Raw genomic sequence first — 21,985 nt, forward strand, 5'->3', positions numbered from 1 at the left:
TTAAAGCCTATTGACAGAGCGGCAGTGCGGCGTCCTCCGGCGCAGACGTTTCTAATAGCACTTTGACATCTCCATTTAGGAGTCCTTTTGTGTCCTAGGGAGCAATTTATGAATAACGAAAGGGCCTATTTTCTTCTTTTGTTTTACATGCTGTTAGGGACAAGCATGAGCTGACACAAACATGTTTTGGGAGTTGTACAGCAAATAGCCATTTGTACCTGGACTGGAGCTGGGGACAACTGGGGAAGGAATAAAAGAGTGGCCAGTATGGACCGAGAGAGGCGCGGGGGAGTGTGTGGAGCGGCCGGGTAAAAGGGAGGGTATATAAGAGCACTTGAGTGCCAGCATAGATGTAGTCACTTCTCCCTGTGGACAAAAACAGGCCCCTCTGCACCATGGCATGATTTTTCACTTTAGCAGGCAGCACTCAGTACTCCTCCTTCAGTCCTCCTCTTCTTTCTCCTCTTCTCTCAGTCCCTGCGTGCTTCAATGATTCCATCATTCCCTTTCATTCACTCTTGACTACAAGGGGCACGAGTGTGCGCTCTTGCACACACACACACAAACACACTTTGACCCATTTGCCCCCCCACCCGCCTTGGGTAGTAAATAATTCCATTGTGAGGGCCATTAGCGAGTATATCAAGGGTTAAGAGGGGAAATGCACAGGCAGTCAGATGGGCGATTAGACAATAAGAAGATGAAACGTCTACTATTGTTGTGTTGCTTATTGTTTCACAGAGCTCACATTAGACCTGTGGCTAATTCATAAGCTTAATGTCCTTTTATCTGCCCCCCTTTTTTTGTCAGCTACATGCTGCAATGATGAAGACATTTACACACACGCGTACACAGACACATACACACATTGTTTTGTAGTGCGACCTTATTCGCATATGGCAGCCGGTTTCTGCCAAAATCTAATGATGAACAGACCTGCTTCCCATCACCATGTAGATTTCAACATCCCTTCAGACTAAAGGAAACGTAAGCTCCAATTGTGTAAAGCACAGAGGACGGAGCCAAAACATGTCGTCTGTCCTCCTGCATTCCTGCGGCAAAACCATGCTGTTTCGCTTTAATGCTCTGCGTTCCCGCACGAGGATGAGGGCTTACAACAACGCCATATTAGTCAAAGACTGCACCTTACATGGCTACACCACAGTCTTTAAAAGTGACATAGCCCTTAAAGAATTAGTGTCACCAAGCCAGAAACCTCACTACAAAGACCGAGTCTGAACCCTACGGTGAATGTTAATTGTGTGTAGATGTGTGCTAGCGCATGACCCGCGTGTTTGTGTTTCTGTATCGCAGAAACGGCCTGCAGTGAATCCTATGCACATGAACTTGTAGACACACTAACTGGTCCTCTGAGCCTTTAGTTCAGCCACTGTCAGAGGGAGCCTTGTATTTTTCCACAGGCATGTCAGAGGATTACACAGTCCCTCTGCTGTTTCACTGACCTCCCCCTTACACACACACACACACACACACACACATCAAAGCAGCCCAGCGTATAGTGCCCAGCACTGAGGCACACTTGCCCATTCACTCAGCAGGCCGCTGGCACACACTCCACATCTGCCTGCAGGGATTGCCAATGGCAAGTATGGCCTCTGTGAGTGCATGTGTGTATAATGTGAGTTTGCTTACAAGGAAAACACAACATATGCTTTTTGTCTGCCGCATGTGTGAGAAGAGAGTGTTTACAACTAGTGATGCGACACATTTTGTGCAAGCAAGTGGAAGTGGAAAAAAAAAGAAAGAGGAAAAACCCCCAACTTTCTTTTGTTTTTTTCAAAGTGTCATATTGTAGCCATTTCAGCCGAACAAACAAACAAAAAAGAAGGCCTCAGTTTCTATTTCGTTGTAGTCTGCCAAAATATGGGGCTAGAAAACAAGCATTTATCATGGAGTGTAACACATTTATTCCAAAACCAGGTTCCAATCATTTTATTTAATAATCACAATGTTGCGTAAACAGGAAATTGTGTCTCTCTCTGAAAGCAGCATAAGGATCAGACAATTCCCAGCACTATTAATAATCAAACATGTGTTTATAATCACTAGTTTGCTATATAGGAGGGAAAATTGGATGCAGAAAGGTGTTTTGGACTCAGCCAAATAGGTACATACAGTATAAACAGGTACAGATTTATATGCAACATAAATTATTAAACACTGAGGCACATTGGCTGAGGGGAAGATAATATGTGAATAATCTCTGATCAATATATAGAGTTTAATGGTAACGTGGTTTCTAATTACGCCCCCATTTGACCACACACTCACCTCTTCGCCCACCTTTTTGTTTTCTTCGCCTTTCTAAGCTCTGCTCCCATCCCACTCTTCCCCTGTCAGCCGCTTTGGCCTACACACAGGGCAACTATGCGAGCACAATACAAATCAATGGGTTCACAAATTAACACGCAGACACACAGCAGACAAGGTAAGCGCTCCAAGACCTCTAACCCAAAAACCTCTAGCCCTCCAGGTTGATCAATAGCCAGAAAAAAAGCATTAACGGCCCCTCGCACTCTTTCCATCTCTCTTATTCTACACTAATCACTTTCTCGATGTTGCCTCCCTCGCCCTTTCCCCCTTTCTTCTGGTGTAGGGAGGAAAGTTTATTTCCCAGAGCTCCTTAGAAATCCCAGAAGCCTGCATGCCCCCATCTCACCTCCAAGCCACAGTCAGCTCCCCCCCCCCGCTCCATCCCAACAAGACGCAGACAGAACCTGGACATTAGTTAATCCATACTTATTGCATCTGGGTTCCTCTCACAGCCTTGTAATTCATATGGAGAGACATATTAGCGCGACATATTAGGTTGGCACAGGTCTACGAGGTGAGATGCTAGGCTGACACTAAATCGACTTAGCCGAAGCCTCACGGGATGTTGTAGGGCACTGCTGCTAGCTGACGACTAGGGCACGGTCTGTCTGTATTGAGTTTCAGTGATGGCTGTTTAGCTTGTAGTGCTACACGGGAAAGAGAGAGGGATGGGGAATGGAAGGTGCTCTGGCTCATTGCGTTTACTGACAGGAACCCTGTGGACCGCAAGGCTAAAGAGATCAATAGCATTGCACTGCACAGCACTACCAGACCAGGGCAGACCCAAACACAGGAAGATTGGATTACACTTAAATCAAGAGAAGCTTACGCCGTTATCAACACAGCACAAACACATTCAATTTGCACTTAAATTTTAGATAACTATTTAATTTTCTGATATGCTATCATATCCCATTTCTAAATGTTTTCTATGCAAATTTCTGCTGTATATTTGTGCAAAAACAAATGTGCAATCTGTCCCAACTTTTGATAGACACGCTCACAGGTTATCATTATTATTATTATTATTATTTGGTCTGGCGATCCTGGAGCTGAGCCTCCAGGTGGTCCTACATCCCGTCTCTGAACAAACAAAACAGTGGTTTGCTCCACTTCCCTCATGTCACCGGGGCCACGTGCAGACATTGTCTGGCCCACCCGGCCTGCCAGGGATTTGCTGGGTCACAGAGTTGACATTTATTAAAGGAAGTAGCATGGAGAGTTACGGGGAGTTGACAGTCCTCTCATCACGTTGCACTGTAGAATTCAGAGACTTACGCGGTACACACCCGTCTCTGTTTTCAACAATGAAAGAAACAACGACTCCGTTAAGCACTGTATGACCCCCCTGAGAATGACAGCTTCCATTTCCCCTGAACAGTGCCACTGGGTTTAGAGTACAGGGTTTAGGGTATAAACCATTTTAAAAAGAGCCCAAACTTGCAGCTAAGTATAAAATATGTTTGATTAGAAGGCAAAAAAGGTCAAATCCTAAGAATACAAATAATGTGAAAATCTAAATTACTCTAAGTGGTCAGTATGAATGATGGTGAATGAATATTTGTGGGCCGCAAGGGGAAATGCAGAGTTTAGTGAACCATGAGGAACAATGAAAATCTAAAAAGGAGAAGTTGAGTGAAATGGATTGAGTGTGTTGAGGACCAGATGTGCTGTGGATGGATCAAACATCTGCTGGCTTTGAGTCCTGAATGCCCCCTCCCAATCATCCACCCGTTCTCTCCATGCTTCATGATAAACTTTCGCACTTTGCTATATGTAAGCTGACACATCTTTTAACTGTTTAGCTTCATCCCGAGCACTAGAAATGAAAGTTATTCGCTTGAGGTGTGACACGGCATATATCCACAAACATGTATGGAGAATTTTTAAAAAAAAAAGAAAGAAAAGAAAAGAAGTGCGTTGAAATTTTAGAGCGCATATTTGATTCTCTTTTTCTGTTATTGTTCTCCATTTTGTATGTTTTGATGGTCTAGAGCTTTTCTTGGTGTATAAGTTACAGTACAAAGAGGCAGCAGCAGATGGTAATGGTGTTTATTTTTGCAGTAAGTAATCACCATTCTGGAACTTATGACAGTAGACAGGCCCAGGGACCTGGAACCATTCCCCGTGAGACCTGAGCACCACTTCCTGTTGTACCCACATAATCGCAGACGCAGACATACACAATCATGCACACGCGCAAAAAAACCTCCTCTGGGCCAATGGCTTTGTGAGCCCCTGGGCCACAGGGATAGATGTGCTCTGGCACATAGGTTGAGGTAGTGTAAATTACACTGCAGCCACACTGGCACCATTCACGTCCAAGATGAATGAGCCAAGTTACATGCCAGGCAACAATTCTAGTGAGGGAGTTTAAAAGAGGAAGACCGCGCCGTTTGCAAGTGGGGAGCATTTTACTTTGTCGGGGCGCTATTTCACTCGCAAAAACAATATTCTACACATACTTACAGACGTCCGTCATAATTACGGAAGTGCTACTAGTGTTTTCCACTCTCAGATACTTGCCTTTGACGTCTCATGTCATCTCACTCTAATAACAAAGCGCAGTTTTAAAATGTCTGTTTCGCTCACATGATTATTCAGTTTAACTGACAACCAAACAAATCAGCATACCACAACTACTTTCAGCCTTTTTTCTTCAGTTTACAAAATACATTTCTAAATGGTTTTCATTTTTAATTTGTGCGTTGATGCAGTCACTGTTCTCCCACTCACCCCTCAACTATACACACGTAAAAACAATGAAAAATATATTTTCAGTCTTGAAAAACTGTGACACCGCAAAAGACTTCAAATACAGATTTATACAGGAATACCCTGCAGAAGGCCCTCCACTTTCTTCTTCTTCTTCTTTATTTTTTATAAACCGTCCTTTCAAAGATTAACTGTTGGCCCGTCTGCTTTATTAGACAGTTCAAAGTAAAAACAAACAGAAAGAATGTGACAGTATCGGAGAGAGTAATAACAGTTGATTTAAACCCCAGGATTTCGAATTTGCATGGTCAGCTGCGAAGCCAACCAAAACATAAAAATGCACTGAAAAATCCGAAAAAATCCGAGCCCTTATCCAGCAGTTACTGATATGTGTTCCTCCTTTATTTTTTGAAGGCCAGCATAATATACTGGCGTTATAAGTGATTTATAATTACAGAGTCCCGAGCAACATTTTGTTGCCAGTTCCAAACAGCCTGTATCATAGATTCTTAGTTAATATGACAGACACAGATTCCTTTGGGGCACTCAGACCCCCTAGTGGCCCTTGCTCCATATGTGATTCAGTCTGGCAGTGAAATACTGTCAGGGAAAGGAGTGGGGTGGAGGGGAAGGTACCGGAGAGAGATAGGCTCGAGTTAATGGTCTTGCATCTTCCTGGCAGCATGTCAATAATGGCTCTGATCACATTAAATAAAGAGTCCATTAGCTTATTCTCTTTCCTCCTGCATGCTCCACAGCAGAAGCACAGGAGAAAGCTGAAAAGCTCTTCTAATGCAGTGTGTCTGCATGTTACAGACACCTCTATCTGTTTCCAGCTAGACCAAAACAAAATGACTTGGGAAGTTTACCTGCAATCCATTATCTGTTCTCTGCTTCCTTTTACACGCTAACGTGGAAGTGATGTGTTGATTATGTTGTTGAGACTTTTGCTGACATTTTGGGACGTAGGTCATATACCTATGTGGACAAGTTATCATATATTGATTGTATTAGCTGCAGACCCTTTAGGTTTAAGCGTTACTTGAGTTTAAGTGTGTTTACTAACCTACAGTAGCGATAGAATGTGATAACGTGTGTTACACAAAAGAAGAAAAGAAAAGATTTATACATCAAGACACAGTGTAATAATATAAGCATGTAGCCAAAGAGCAAATTGTGAGCATATGTTAATACACCTTCTATATGCCTGCTTCCTGCCAAAATAGTAATCAAGACAAAGGAGATGTGATATAAGACTGAAATGAAAGCATTTCGACCAATACACACACACTGGACAGACAGAGCATTTCTCAGCCGCCTCACTGCTCTCCATTGGCCCTGGAGGGAGCGCAGAGGCCCCCACATCTGTCTCCCAGGCCCACGACAGACCTGGCTGCTGTAGCCCGACCCAGGAGATCACACGAATCATCCTCAATTAATGTGAACCATCAGGCATCCCCTCGCTGCCTCTATCACTCCACCCTTCTTCTCTGAGGCGTCCCCTCTAGCTCAGTGCTGGGTCTGCTGAGTTTTACGCATTGACCACAGCTACGGTTCCTTAGCACAGCTGGGTGAAGTAAGCCAGTGTTTTTTGCGTGTGTTATTGTGCACTTTGTGCAAAGAGACAGGGAATCAATACATCAGCCCAGTCCCAAATGCTGCTCACATGTAAGTGCTGCGAGGCGGTTCTTCAGAGGTTCTGAACTTAGAGAACAGCCGACATTGCTCTGCAGTGCACCGGGGCCTGAAATGGCTTCCATGTGCTGCCCCATCTGCACCTCTGCTGGGCTGTGGCCAAAGGACTGTCCTTTCCATTTTTTTAAAGACACTGAGTGCCGGCTTTTAACAAGCACAATGGTGGTGGTGGATGTCAGGAGAGTTAGATGAGTCAGAGGTTAGGAGACCTAAAATGACGGATTTTTTTTCAAAAACAGATAATGAAAAAAGACAAGTCGGCGGAGAGCGAAATGGAAACTGTTTACTGAAAGCCACCTGGAACATTGTATGTGCCAGGTTGTGACTCACTGTCTGTGGTAAAGTATTCTATAATAACCCCCCCCCCCCCACGTTCCCCTCCCCTCCATCCTCGTCATCCGCAACACTATAAATCTTACTCCAGTCGATTAGTGTGCCCTTAGCAACAACCAACACGCAGTCATGAATTTTTAACCAAAGCCTGAGTTAAATCAGGTTGAGAGGTGAAAGAAGGGTATCTTGTGGCCTGCTGCTTGATCAGTGTGTCTGGTATAGCTAAATAAGCCCCGTGGCCTCTTCATATTTACTCACACCAGAGCCCGGCAAACAGCGCTCTCGGCCAGTGATGAGAATTATATTGACCAAGGCAATGCCCTTTGCACGGTTGTTAATTATATGATAAAGCAAGCATAAAACTTGAACAGATATGTTCCAGATTCTAATCAGTAATGTAAGTTCAAGCCTAGTAAAATCTAACATTCTTTCAATCAGATCTTTGGATCCAGTATTTTATTCCAAACTAAGCTGGTACTTGTGAAAATTATTTTTATTTAGCCATTTCTAAAGTATCCCAGTAAAGCTGTTTGTGAAATTCCAGTCACATGAATGGATGCTGTTTACATTTTGCAGTCTAAAGTACTATAAGCTGTCATACACATTACATACATATCTTACTCTTCTTTGTGAAATGCCTGTCCCTGCAATAAGCATGCACTGATTTCTGATTGCTCCACCAGAATACTGCTGTGTGTCTACTTATATTAATAAATATATAGTAGTGCATTCACTAACTTTCACCATATAAGATGCAACTCAAGCTTCTGCAGCATTGAAAACATCAAGCATATAGGGCGCATACACGTGGTCAAAATAAATTCTTCTGATCTGCAGATCATAAATGAGGAAATTACCAAGATCACAGAGTTCAAATTTCCACCTCTACGATTCTTTGAAATGTCCTCCACCCACGTCTGGACGTAGCTACTGTTACTGATTTCCCTGTGGTTCATCACAGGGGAAGAAGTAGAGCTGGTTGTTCACACATGACCTCTGACCTACCATTGGGAAGCCAATGGGGAAGCGTCCTGTGTCTTGGGAGCTCTTGCCCTCTGATGTGATGGCTCCAGGCAGTGGGCTTTGCGTGAACCCATCACCCATGGCACTGCTTGCCACTAGATATGCTGCATTATTCATACAGCCCAATACAGGGTGGGGAGAGAAAGAGAATATGGAAAAGGAAGCATGAAGGTTCAAGACCTTCTCAGATCACAAGGAACTTCTGCTTAACCTCCATTGAAGTGGCGGACACAGGAATAGAGCAGGGTTGTTGTTTTTTTTGTTTTTTTTTAAAGAACTGGATCTGAAAGCAGGACTGGAGATCAATGGGGATTCCCCCGAGGTTAAATGGAGATTGCATTCACTGTAAGGTGATTGGTGAATCAATGTGGTTCCCATGGTTTGGTTTGCCATTGTGAAAATTGATCCTGACTAATACAAGCAAATGCTCTTATGATCAGTACAGATATTTTTGTGAACGAGTGTAGCCATCTTTATGCACAGACTCTACATTAAACAGTGGGCTATACGAGGGTAGGCATCCTCCCATTTAAGTTAGTACACACTATAGTGCTTTAGTTAACCCAATTATCTGATCTTTGATGAATCAGTTGCAAACAGGGACAGAAAAATCATCACATTATCTCTAGATTAACTCCATTATATTCTATCTGCTTATTAGCCTATGGATACTAAATATAATTATCAATTATTTGCAGCACATGAAATCATTTTAACCTTTTTAGATCAGAATAACGGTCTGTCGAGTTGACCAATGAGCTCCTGCCCCTCTTTATGTGATATTAAGTGGTGATCCCTGCCCAAAAACTAGTAGCTTACTTTCTGCAGCTCCTTTACTCAGTAGGGATCGCCACAGTGGGTTGCTGCTGATTTGCACCTTTCCTGATGCAGCAGTAAATGGATTTATGTCTCCTCCCGGGATCAAACCAGGGAGCTTTTGCTTGCTTGGGAAATGCGTAAACCACTACACTGTGTATCCACTCTGCCCAAGAACTAGTAATATTATGAATCCAGCCTCATCTCTAGAGCAATAAATTCAATAATTCCCAAACAGGATATTTTTTGCACCGTGATCTGCACGCTGTTAACAAATTATACAATGCCTTTTCAGCCAAATTAAGGTAGCGATTACACTAAACAGTCATTAAATGTCGACTAAACATCAAGTGTGTTAGACCAAGCTGTCTCCATTAAGTTTCCCAAAACTGAAAAAATGCTTGGAGTTTTATCTACACCCTCTTCACAGATAGTACAAAAAGGGTATTTTCTTCTGACTGTCAAAAAGAATGAATTTTTTTCCTCATTACAGTAACACTGCAGGACATCAGCAGTAATAATATGTCAGTAAACCAATCAAGCAGTCGACCTGAATCCCTTCTTCGTCTCTACTGTATACAAAAGTATAAGTGTAACACTGTGTATTTGTAACATTCCCCCTTTTCCCCCAAAGCCTGGCTCTCTCTCTTTCTCTCTCGCTCTACTGCTTTCTGAAGAGACTCGGTCAGTGAGTATGATAGGTGATGATTAGTGAAAAGCATATACATGTTAAGCTGTTAATCCCTAATGCACACCATCCACTATAACAATGCTGCTCACCCCAGCTTTTAATACAGCCCAGCACATAAACTTCTAATTGCATAATTGCCTGATTTGTTTTAACTGACACTGGTACTGGCCCATGACAAGGCCATCATTTGCTCATCCTCATTGTCAGCAATCTGCAAGGTAGATGCCCAACTACACACCCACTACACAACATCCAGCACCACCACGGTAATAGAGGCGGCGGTGAATTAAGAATGCGTTGCGGCAGTGCAGAGATGAATAAATACAGCAGTTGCCAGATTAATTCTGAGAGACGTGGAGGGAGGCAGATAAAATAAACTAACAGCAGAAGCTGTCCACCAGATAAAGTGGGTACCCCATCGTCTCTCTGCTGTAATTATTGGCTAATAGTCATTAACCTGGCAAACAGAGGTTTAGCTGCATTGTTTAAAGGACTCTGGGATGGATAATGACAGACTAATATGTCATAGCACTAGGGGAGATGGGGGAGGGGTGGATTAATGAGATTTTATTGGAGGGAGTGTACAAGAAGAGGTGGGGCACGACTGGAAAATATAGGGGGAAGAGGGCCACATTAAGCTAATTGGAAGATGAGTGCCTACTTGTAAAAGTGCTTCTAATGGCATATTTGTTTCTCTCACAGCATCAGAGGGCTAATGCAGGGGAGTGGAGTTGTGACACTTACGGCAGTGAGGAATACAGGGGACTGTGGTTGTCTGCAAACGTGCGTCCACACACTCGTTTTAATATAGGAAATCTGTTTTTATTAAAATCATTGATTGTCATTGTTAAATTTTTGGTTCAAATGGATTTTTTTTTGCTGTGATATTTGCAAAATATGTTTTTTCATCAGTTACAATCTGCAGTGGCTTTTTAAAACACACACACACAAAACGTTTGTTGAATGTTTTTTTTTTTGGCTTAAAGATACATAGCTGCACATACATGAAGTGAACTTCAGTCAAGTGTGTCCTCGTGCATCTTTTTCTCATCAGATTTATCCCAGTTGTGGATTTGTGTTGACGCTGCACCAAGGCTGACCCAGCCCAAACGCATGTTGACTGGCCTCCAAAAGTCAATTGACCAGTGAACGAGGAAGGCCTGGATAGCCTCCACTCAGACAGGGTCCAGTGCATAGCAGAACTGCTGACCTGTTCTGACAGCTGGCTGGCCCTAATGGGTTGCAGTTTGGCCTGTGTCATTGTGTTTGGCTTTTGTTTGTGGGGAAGTGAATGCACATGGTTGGACTAGCAGAGACTTAAATCCATGTCTAAGTTCTGTTTTACTCAATCAATGATTGAGATGGTCAGAAAATCGTAACCCACTGAGGCTTATGAACCTGTAAATTTTAGCAGCTTTATTTAATGATATTGCTAACAGCTTCAGACTGTTTCCTGGCATTTATTAATCAGACTTCCATTAGAATTACCTCCTTGTTATTAACTTATCATTCTCATGAATCTTATTTTAATCATGAATTGAACATCAAAGTGGAGAAAATAGGAAACTGATATTTTCATTTTCATTTAATTTAATTAAACATTGCCTGGCTGTAATCCATAAAATGCAAATATTCTTTTGCTGTTTACTGCTCACAAAACAGGCAACATTCAAACTAAGCCAACATTAAAACGGCATTTAAAATATTTCCTGCCTGCAATCAGAGGTGTAACTGTAGGTTACCTTGATGTGTTTCAACATATAACAAAGATTAACATATATAGTTTTTGCCACTAGGAAATATGAATACACCACAGCACTTCTTAGAACTACAATTACTTAAGAAACATCCTGGTTGTGTAACTATTTAAAGATTCACTTTCTAATTTGCTTTCATTTTTTGTTTCAATTAAATCAGATGGAAGTACTAATGCCCAGATGGCCATGCAGTACGAAATAATAGTGTCCAGGCTAGAATTTAAAGTCATACCTCCAGGCTAAAACTCCAGAGCGCACACAGAATGAAAGTGTAAAGTGTTTTTTAATGTATATTTAACAACAAATACCCCAGTGACTATTGATGTTTCGTCTCAGAAGAATCTATTTCTACAGTATATCTGAGGGCATGATATGAAACCACTCACACTTTTATTTTCTCTGCGCTTTTGCTCTTCTTCCTCTGTGTCTCTCCCGTGCTCTTTCTCTCTCTCTTTAGCTGTCTCTCTTTAAACATTTATCTTCTGTTTTCTCCTTACAGGCCCTTTGTGCTTTGTGATGTTGGTTTTTACAGCTTTTTACTCACTAGAGTTGCCATTTATCTTTTATAGATGCCAGCAGCTAGGAGCTCTAAAGAAATGTTACCATTTCAGTGTGACTAATTGTCATCACTTGTGTTGCTCCCTTGATGTCACTTGCGCCTGGTCCCTCAGGAACCAGTGTGTGAACTGCAGTATTTACACTTTCTCTTTCTTTCAACCTGACTATTTCCATCTTGTTCACACAAATGTCACATTTTAGAACAACAGCAGAGGAGGCATAAGTGACGAACGCCGTCATTAGTGCTTCAAACCAGAAAGACATAACGGTTCACAGAAGAGGACAAAAGTACAGGGTCGTACTTTCATTTTCAAGATTTGACAAGATTCTTCTTCCAAAGTCCTTCACCGTCTTTTGACATGTGACAGTGTGCACACTTGCAACGAGTCTGAGTTTCTTATTAATGTTCAGCCATTAATAGCACATCTCCAAAAGACACTAGCCAAGCAAAGTGCTCTAGTTGGAGTAAAGCCCATTTCCCACTGGAGCGGTTCTGGTATCCTAGGATGGAAACATGTTTCTCATCATTCCCAGACCTCTAAAAACACAAGAACTGGAAATGACATGGGATGTAATAATTTATCTATTGTTAAATATTGTTATTTTACACTTTTGCTATTTTCATTGGGAGATATTGTCAAATGAATAATTGGTTAAAGACTGACAACAACATGGATATTTATTACACAGGATTTCACCTTCAGTATTTTAAGTAAAAGAAGCTGTGTATTCCTCCAATCTCATTGAAATATTGATCAGATTTCCATTTATAGTTCCGTAGGTTGCACAACATTTAAAACGTCTGGTATAAACACATGATAAATAACTACACTGCCCAATGATAGGAACACGATCTCAATGCTGCTATCAAGGCATCATCAAGCACCTTGAAGAAACACGAGTTTTTACCTCTTTTATTTGAGCATCCAAACCCATTCCTTAAATGCATAGTGTCTTCCCTCAAGCATTTCATTGCCTTGGAGATAGAGAAAGCACTAAGAAAATTGCATGTGAACTACAGTATGGTAGTGAGTTGCATTAATTATTCTATTATTTCTTCTTTTCTTTTTTTTTCTTTCTGGCTCCCACAGTTTTGTAAACATCCCTAGGTGTAGTTTGTGTACAGAGGGAGTCCCTGCAAGAGTTCAGTTCTTTCTCTCAGATTAATATGCCTCCAATGCTTTGAGTCACAGAGACTTGCTAAAAAGACCCACCTCAGTGCTTTTGATTTGTTTGCTTAAAACGTTATTGAACTTGTTACTCTCATCACAGTGTGATTAATGGGCAGATTTTCAGGAAAGATTTCTTCTTAAAAATGAATATGTGAAGAGTATATGGAAAAGAGGGACAGTGGAGGAGGGAGATTTTCAACAAAGCTCTGTTAGTTACTTGTCGCTCCAGGGGCCTCTGAATTTCATGAGCAGAAATGCTCGCTCTCACAAACTAACCCTTGCTCTGTCTTCTCCTTTGACCACACTGATTATTCACGATCAATAAAGTATTTTTGTCTTCTCTCTTGTCTCTTCTGGGGCATCTAGGATGCTGCAGGCAAGGTGCTGGACCGCTGGACCATCATGTCCAGAGAAGAAGAGATCATCACCCTCCAGCAGTTCCTGCGCTTTGGTGAGACCAAGTCCATTGTGGAGCTGATGGCCATTCAGGAGAAGGAAGGTCAGGCAGTTACAGTTCCTTCTTCCAAGACAGACTCCGGGATAAGGACATTCATTGAAAGTAACAACAGGACCCGTAGCCCGGGGCTCCTTACACATCTGGAAAATAGTAGCCCATCCAGCATCCACCATTTTGAAAATATCCCCAACAGCTTAGCCTTCCTGTTGCCCTTCCAGTACATCAACCCAGTCTCTGCCCCCATGCTTGGCTTGCCCCCCAATGGCCTCCCAATGGAGCAATCTGGTCTGCGGCTCCGGGAGCCCAGTCTGCCAAACCAAGGAGAACAAGTGGAAACCAGCGAGTCAGAAGTGTCCCTATCACCATTCCGCACAGGTCCAAGTCCTAGTCGTGGAGCGCTGGGAGCCATTAACAACAACGCCGAACCCAAGACAGAGCCCAACAACCGGGCATCTCCCATCTCACCAACCCCTTCCACCCAGCAGGCTCAACAGCAGCAACAGCAGACACAGCTTCAGCAGCAACAGCCACAGGGCCAACAGCAGTCCAAAAATCAACCTCAGCAACCTAACAGCTTGAGTGACCACCCGGTCCACCACCATTTCATAAAGGACGAGCAGTCAAAAACAATCACCCATCCTTCCTTTTCCTCCAAGATGCATCGCATGCGCCGCATGGGAGCCACCTCACGCAAGGGTCGCGTTGTCTGCAACTCTTGTGGAAAAACCTTTTATGATAAAGGCACACTTAAGATACATTATAATGCTGTACACTTGAAGATTAAACACCGTTGCACCATCGAGGGCTGCAATATGGTGTTCAGCTCACTACGCAGCCGCAATCGTCACAGTGCAAATCCCAATCCACGGTTGCACATGCCCATGCTGCGCAATAACCGTGACAAGGACCTCATCCGTGCCAATTCTACCACTGGCACACCTGTCATCTCGAGCACCAAGAACGGTGGTTTCACACTCACTAGCCCTGGAAGGCCACCACTGGGCTTCACCACTCCACCTGTAGACCCTATGCTTCAGTCGCCTCTGCAAAGTCCACTGGTGTTCCCCTCCTTGAAATCAGTGCAGCCAGTTCAACCAGTGCCCCCATTCTACCGAACACTACTGTCCCCTGCAGACCTTGTTAGTCCTCCAGTGTCACTGCCCACCAGCCCCATCATGCCCACCACTACCAACAGCACTACTCTGATGGACCAGCAACAGCAGATCCTGGCTGCTGCAGCTGTGGCCTCTCATAATAATGTTCATGTGTCAGATGCAGGACCCATGTCCCACCGTTTACCAACACCTAGTGCCAATCACGACCTCACCAATGGCAGCAGTGACCCCACGCCCAAAAAGAAACCTCGTAAATCAAGCATGCCAGTAAAGATTGAGAAAGAAGTCATTGATGTGGCTGATGAATATGACGACAAAGACGATGATGACGACGATAACATGCACCATAATCACCACCATCACCAGTCATCTCTTCTTCACAACAATGTCAAAATTAACGGAAATTGTAATAGCAACAACAACAGCGCTAGTGGAAATGGGAACCACAGTGGTGGAAGCGGGCAGCAATCCCCTTCCCAGGATGAGATGAGCCCTGGTTTAGCTCTGAGAGGAATGATGAGACAAAGCGAAGATGAATGCCACGAAGGAAATGGTAGTGACAGCAGAGGTGGAGCTGCTGATCTACGCTGCATGGACAGCTTTACCTCTGAGGATCAGGACCACGAGAGAGACTTTGAGAATGAGTCTGAAAACTCGGATTCAAAGATGTTTTACCGTGATGAGCTGATGGATGTGGAGGATCAGCAAAAGCACAGCAGGGTTGGAAGGAGACTGGAAAAGGAACAAGATGATGAGGGTAGCGAGGAAGCTCATTTGAGAAAGGAAATGGAAGGAAAGGGCAACTCCTCACCCTCCCCTCATCACCCTCCCATCAAGATCAAAGAAGAACTCAACGATCCAACTTATGACATGTTCTGCATGGGCCAGTATGGCTTCTATAATGGGGGCATGGCAGCGGCTGCTGCCACTGCTGCAAGCATGGCTGCGCTTCACGAGAGCTTCATCACTTCGATGGGCTATGGTTCCAGCCCACCCAAATTCCTTTCTTCTCGATCACCAGAGGAAGATCCATGTTCAAGTCCTGACCCCAAGATCTGCTATGTCTGTAAGAAGAGCTTCAAGAGCTCCTATAGCATGAAACTGCACTACAAGAACGTGCACCTCAAAGAGATGCATGTGTGCACTGTGGCTGGCTGCAATGCTGCTTTCCCTTCCCGGCGGAGCAGAGACAGGTTAGTGGCACAACTTTGAAAAGTTACTATATATTTTTTAACACTGGCAATCACAGGTAGGTTGGATTCTTATCATCTAATAATTACCTACAGTAGGTCTAAGGTTTTGTTTTATAAGGATCAAACCGTATTAATTAAAAAGACATTGTTTTAAAATGTAGTTCAGTTGTTGTGAGAGATATTTATTTTCATTTCGTGTTAACATGAAATGAGAGTGAAGATGCAGTATTTCAGTACTATATGACATTATCCTCGTTGGCCTCCACTTAACATCTGTTCGCTAACTTGAAACTAAAATGGATTCGTGAACATCTGCTCAGTGTCAAGTCAAAGTTTAGAAAAGCAGGAACACATACACAGACATTTAAACACACACTACCTATCAAGCTTCCAGCTTCAGTGTGTTGTTTACCTGCCCTCACTACCTCACCTTGTCACCGGGAGATGAAGGTGCATACATTAACAGACAGCGGTTTGTCAAACCACTGCATTTATTAGCGCATTAAAAGGTGAGGCTAGCTTTACTCACATGGGCTTGTTAGCACATATCAGTGGCACACATGAACTGTGCATGTATGCAGTAGAAACACTGACAGGTGGAGGTACATAACGTCACTAGTGTCCTGGTTAAGGAATGGCTCCCAGGAAAAGACATAGAAATCTTTTTTGCCACAACTTTTCAATTTTAAATTTAACGAGTGGCTTTTATATACAGGTTGAAATCATTTTCATTATACATAAATATCAGCGGTCCATGAATTCATATTTCTGGTGACTGAAAATTGGCCAGTGAACTAATCAACTATATTCACTTGGGCAAGTTATGCACTCATTCAAAATAAAGTATAAAATGACCCTTAAAATATAATTCCAACTCTAAAAAAACTCCAGCATTTTCAGTCTTAACCAGTTGCATGCTTTCATATACTGTATCTTTGATAAAAACCCATCTGCTATATATACCAGGGTTACTCGTTCTGTTCTGCAATGGAGATAGTGATGGAAAACGTTATTATCCAGTATCCGCAACAAGTAAAGCTGACTGCAATTGTAAAATTCATTCTTTCCAGAGGGACTTTTAGATTTTCCTCACAGTTTTGTCTCTCTCACACAATCCCTTCATCACTCGCTCTGTCGCTCCACCAAACTCTCCCCTCCTTTTCTACCCTAAGCTGTTTCTGTGGCATCTGTTCTGAGCACTTTTTGTTAATTAGCAGCATGTAAATAAGGCAAGAGATCCTGGGACTCTATTAGAATAGGTGTGAGAGGAGAACAGAGGCAGGAGAACAAGAGGCAAGTTAGCGTCCGCAAAGGTGCAAACCTGCTGCTTACCTGATGCAGCTGTGCAGACAGCAACGAGATGACAGAACGTGTTATCGTAACATGCGTTGCCTCGGTGTGGTGCACTGCCACCAGTGAGTGCGTTAGCTCCCTTCTCCTGCCCAAGGCAGGGCTGTTCTGCTGTGCAGCATTTGCACTTTCACACGTTCACACTCTCTTGCACACATAAGGGAATATACAAATAGATAAAAAGAAAAGTATTTGCTCTGATACATATTACATCTAAGTATTTAACCACTTAATGATGCAAAGTGTATGACAAAAACAACCAAGTAATTTATCTGAACTTTCAAAAGCTGAAATAAAACTTCACAGACCTTTTATTAGTGGAATCTAACATAAGAAAGTGCTCTGATTTTAAACAGATGTCACAGAAGTAAGCAAAAAAGAAACCGTGCCACTGATAACCTGCAGATATTGCCCAGATTTTTTTTTTTTTGGTTTTTGTTTAGTTGTTTTTTGGTCAATTATGTAATTGAATCCCTTCATACTGGAATTTGTTGACACAACCACATAATAGTTTTGACAGCAGACGACAGACTTCTGTGAAGTAAATGAGGTGACAACAGTGAGGAGAATAATGAAAAAAACAGGAGGAACGCTTGTGTGGGGAAGGTGTCTTTTCACAAATACACAGTTTGATACAAAAACCTGGGTTGAATTTGGTGCTATAACAAGCTCAAAGATGACTTCACAAAGAAAAGATAGCATCTATATGTGAACTCTTCCCTCTTCCTGTGTCAGAATGAATGTGTGCATGTGTGTGTGAAACAGTTTGACACCAACATATACAGTAAATGTCATTCCAACACATACATATATACGACAGAGATCATTTGCAGCAAGGACTAAGTAAAAATAGTGCATCTAAGCCAAGGGTGCACAGTACAGCTGTAGATGTGTAATACACTATTATTTCCATATTTTTCCTGATAGCATGTGGGGCGAATTACTTTGCCGCAGGTTCAAACAGGGAATAAAACAACAGACAGAAGAGCACCGCATAGCTCGAGAAATCCTTGAGCTTTGAGACGAGTCAATACACAAGCCGTGCTCTCATCAGATCTGTCCCTGGGTAATCCTTTAATGACATAATGTATGTTTGAGTTTAATGGTAGCAATAAAACGGGAATATAATTTAGCTGTTTTCATCAGAGCATTTGCTCTGATAAGATTAAGAAACTGCACGTACAAATGTATTTGCTCAAAATAATATCTCAAACATTTATTACTAGTAAATTTAATAAGTCAAACTACATTCGTTCTCCCAATTAGATTTTTTAATTTTTTTTATGCAGACACAATCGGTAATAACAATTAATAAGCAGCTCTTTCGGGTGGCTCGCGTTAGACTTGCTAAAACAATACTTAACCCACTGCGAAAAATAAGCAGTGGTTATTTATTTATTGCTTTACAGCAGAGATTACGACATGATACAGCAACAGGAAAGTCCTCTGCATCTCTGATAAGTCCACTCACCGAGTGAAAAGCCACATGCGCGTAAACGCAGCATCAGACACCAGTATCAAAAGCTTGTGCATCAAAGTAAAGAAGAAAACAGAGGTGAGGTCATTTGATCTGCAGAGTCGATGACACTCAGAGCAGGATTCAATGCGAATGCACCACCACATAAAAACATATCACTGGTGTTCAGGCAATGTGGAATAAACAGCGAGACATACAAATCCACATGAAAACATCCCTGCTCGTGGATGCTGTACATACATATTGAACAGGATCATTTAAAGTGCCCTTGAGCAAGCATGTAATGTGTGTGTTTTTAAGTGTTAAACAGAGCAATATGCAGTGCGTGTGTGCATATGCGTGTGCGAGAGTGATTTTAAAGCGGGGTGTTTTCCCTCAGCCTCCTGGCTGCCTGCTGCACGGGGGTAAATGATTGCATATTTATTGTGGGGAGTGAGCAGCGTCGGCACAAGTATTGAAGAAGCTGCATAATTAACTGCTTGAAAGGCAGGTACCAGTAATCATCACCATTATTAGCCTTTTTAATCATCATTTTTATCTGGTGACAAGATTGCCGTACCTTTCTTTTTTCTTTTTTTAAATAAAAATCAGCCCACGCTAGTTTTATTTTAAACCTTCACCTGAAACATTTTAACCTGCTCCTTCTTTGTCGCTGCAGCAAGCAGGTGATCTCCCTCGTTCGCATTCCCATGGTGCAACCATGCGCAGCACATGGTCCCTGCATGGGCCACTGCAAATGGAGAGAGTGAAGGTTAATTATGTTGGAGAGTTTCTTTCCTCCCCTCTTCTTCCTCTCTCTGTCTCCCTCCTTTTCCCTTGGTCCCCTCACAGCATGTGGGCCTGGCTCCTCCACTCCACAATCAGCTCTCTGTTTGTCTCCTTTTAAACAAAGGGCATGCTGCTAATAGAGAGAATATGTTAGCAAAAGCCACTTACATTAAACTATCTGCTGAATAAAAAGCTTCAAGCATTACATCCCCTTGGTTTATACTGACAGCTTAATTGTGATTCATTTTGAGGAGAATAAAGGGAAATTATTTTATTCTTAGATGAATAACACAGAGACGCCCATGCAAGCTGACTGTCATCATCAGAACGAGTTCTAAAACTGCAAGCGATTTCAAGCTGAAACATGAACATGTACAATAAATTGTTGTTTTTATCTGGTATCAAATGCATATTTAATTTCCACTCACTCATTTCTTCAGGAGTACTCAAAATCATTGTGTGCAGCTTGCGCCGTTCGAGAGGCTGGAGCTATAACAGTGACAGAGAGTGATAAATGTTACTAAAACTCTTGTCCTCCCACTTACACCCAAAACCTCATAATGTACCCCAAATGACAGGAAAGACAAAGAACCACTGGTGCCACTCAGCCTTCTATCTCATTTACACATTATGAGTCATTTAGACAAACATACACACGTGTATATACACACATAAGCGCTGACACAAAAGCAAGGGCAAGGGCCATCAGATGAACCTAAAGATGATTAACGCCGATTGGGACAGGCACACTCTCACTCTGCCTCCTCTGCACAGTCAAAAATGGGCTCTCTGGAGGCCTCCCCCGTCTTTTGGGCGAAGATGAGACTGTCAAATTGGTTTGCAAGCCGCATTACTGGCCAACAGGGAGGTGGAGATGGAGGAAGGAGGGAACTGAGGAGTTGGTTTTGGGGGAGGAAAAATAGAGCACAGTGAAGAGGAGTGATGGAGGTGGAGGGACGGAGGGGAGTGGGAAATGGGGCAGAAAGTCTAAATCTGATAAATGAAGGGATGAGGGCATTATGTCCACTGTGTGTGGATTCAGCTGACTTATGTTGAGTATTTAGGGCAAGGAGGCACTGCAAACAAAAGGGTTAAATAATAATGAAGATGAACTTGGCTCTTTTTCTCCTCTACAGTTCTTGTAATTTTGTAAATGGTTACAAATGACCCAAAGTAACAGTTTAATTTATTTGAGGATTTCAGTAAAATGGATAAGATTCTAGTGGTAATTGTCAATATTTTTCATTTAACTGCTATAGCTTTAAAGAGATTGGGTGTAGCTAATTTTGCAGTCTACTTACTGCATGTATGACTAGATAGCCATGGTTAATTTAGAGCTTATTAGCAGTGAGAAGGTGTTGTAATACAGATGGAGACATGTTGCAAAGGACCTGCCTACCTGAGCATCATCAACAGCATTCTTAACCTCAGGCTTAACAGAGCAAATCTGTGTGGCCCCTCGTCACATCTCAGTGTTGGTTGGCACCCTTGCACAAACTGTGGCCTTTTTCCCGATTACACTGATCACTGATTACAGCATTTTTTATTTATTTTTTTGCTGTACGCAGAAACACTGTGGTCTCTCACAGACAAACATCCACACATGCGTTTTAGAGACGCAGACACTGAATCACGACGGCCGTATTTCAGCCATTAGTTAAACGCCAACTGCATATTCAAAGGATTAAAAAAAAGAACAAGGGATGTATAAAATCTTTTTGATTGCAGGACGTGGAAAACGGAATATATTTTCTGTTTTTCCACACGCACAAACAGAGATAGGAACGTGCAAAGACACACATGGTCACACACACACACACACAGTGAGAGCCACAGCCAATCGATTTGCCACGCTCTCCACAATGCTGACGATGCTCGAGTGGACGGGCTCCTGGTTGCTTGGTTCACAGAAAAGGGTCCCGCAAATGAATGTATTTTTACCTCTTGCAGGACAATGTCGGATAGGGAAGTAAATAATTAAAGGAAAGGGACCCTTTTTGACTGCATCAACCCTGCCACTGCTGGTAAGCTCTACTATCCATTGTGACTCCATTTTCGCCCGTCCTGCTAAGGACGACCTTTTTTTTCCCTTTTCTTTTCAATTTTTGTGTTGTTTTACACACATGTGCCCTCCCTGCATGGAAACCCTTCACATTAAAGGCACTGAGTGATTGCATATTTTTATTTTAATTAATTGTTGGCCTGATGTGAGAAGAGAGGCCGTGTGTATGCTATATTATGGCACTGGTAATTGGGTCCTTAAATTTCTTTTCTGTGTTACACAGTTTTATTGTGACGTGTGTGCTGTTGGTCCCCTTTCTCATGGTGTCACTTTGCAACTGTGAAATACGAGCTTAAAGGGAATAAATAGAATAAAGGGAATACATTTGATTTTCAAGCCCATTTCACTTTGCATCCTCTAGCATGGCCTTGTGTGCTAACTGAAATCCCCACTAATTGTATCCTGGCTTAAGCATGGCACTTGTTACTTGGTTTCCTTCATGAGCTGTAGCACCTTGTTTTTGGAAAAA

The 21,985-nt window shown here is 42.5% G+C and overlaps 1 protein-coding gene across 6 annotated transcripts in view; it reads left to right on the top strand.

Annotated features, from left to right (window-relative positions):
* bnc2 (basonuclin zinc finger protein 2) overlaps positions 1-21,985 on the top strand; it is a 170,271-nt gene that overhangs the window by 142,320 nt on the left and 5,966 nt on the right. For 5 of the 6 annotated variants that reach the window (XM_085276652.1, XM_085276654.1, XM_085276651.1 and 2 more), the window contains one exon: positions 13,461-15,859. In XM_085276652.1, coding sequence (XP_085132778.1) covers positions 13,461-15,859 — 2,399 coding nt within the window. Of the gene's footprint in view, positions 1-13,460; positions 15,860-21,404; positions 21,479-21,985 lie in introns of all 6 variants that reach the window. The other variant, XM_085276656.1, reaches the window with a different exon arrangement.

This window comes from Mchenga conophoros, linkage group LG6, assembly GCF_057382185.1.
Source record: "Mchenga conophoros isolate Kocher_MC1m ecotype Shallow Benthic linkage group LG6, M_conophoros_male_GT1.1, whole genome shotgun sequence".
In the NCBI taxonomy this organism is placed as follows: domain Eukaryota; kingdom Metazoa; phylum Chordata; class Actinopteri; order Cichliformes; family Cichlidae; genus Mchenga; species Mchenga conophoros.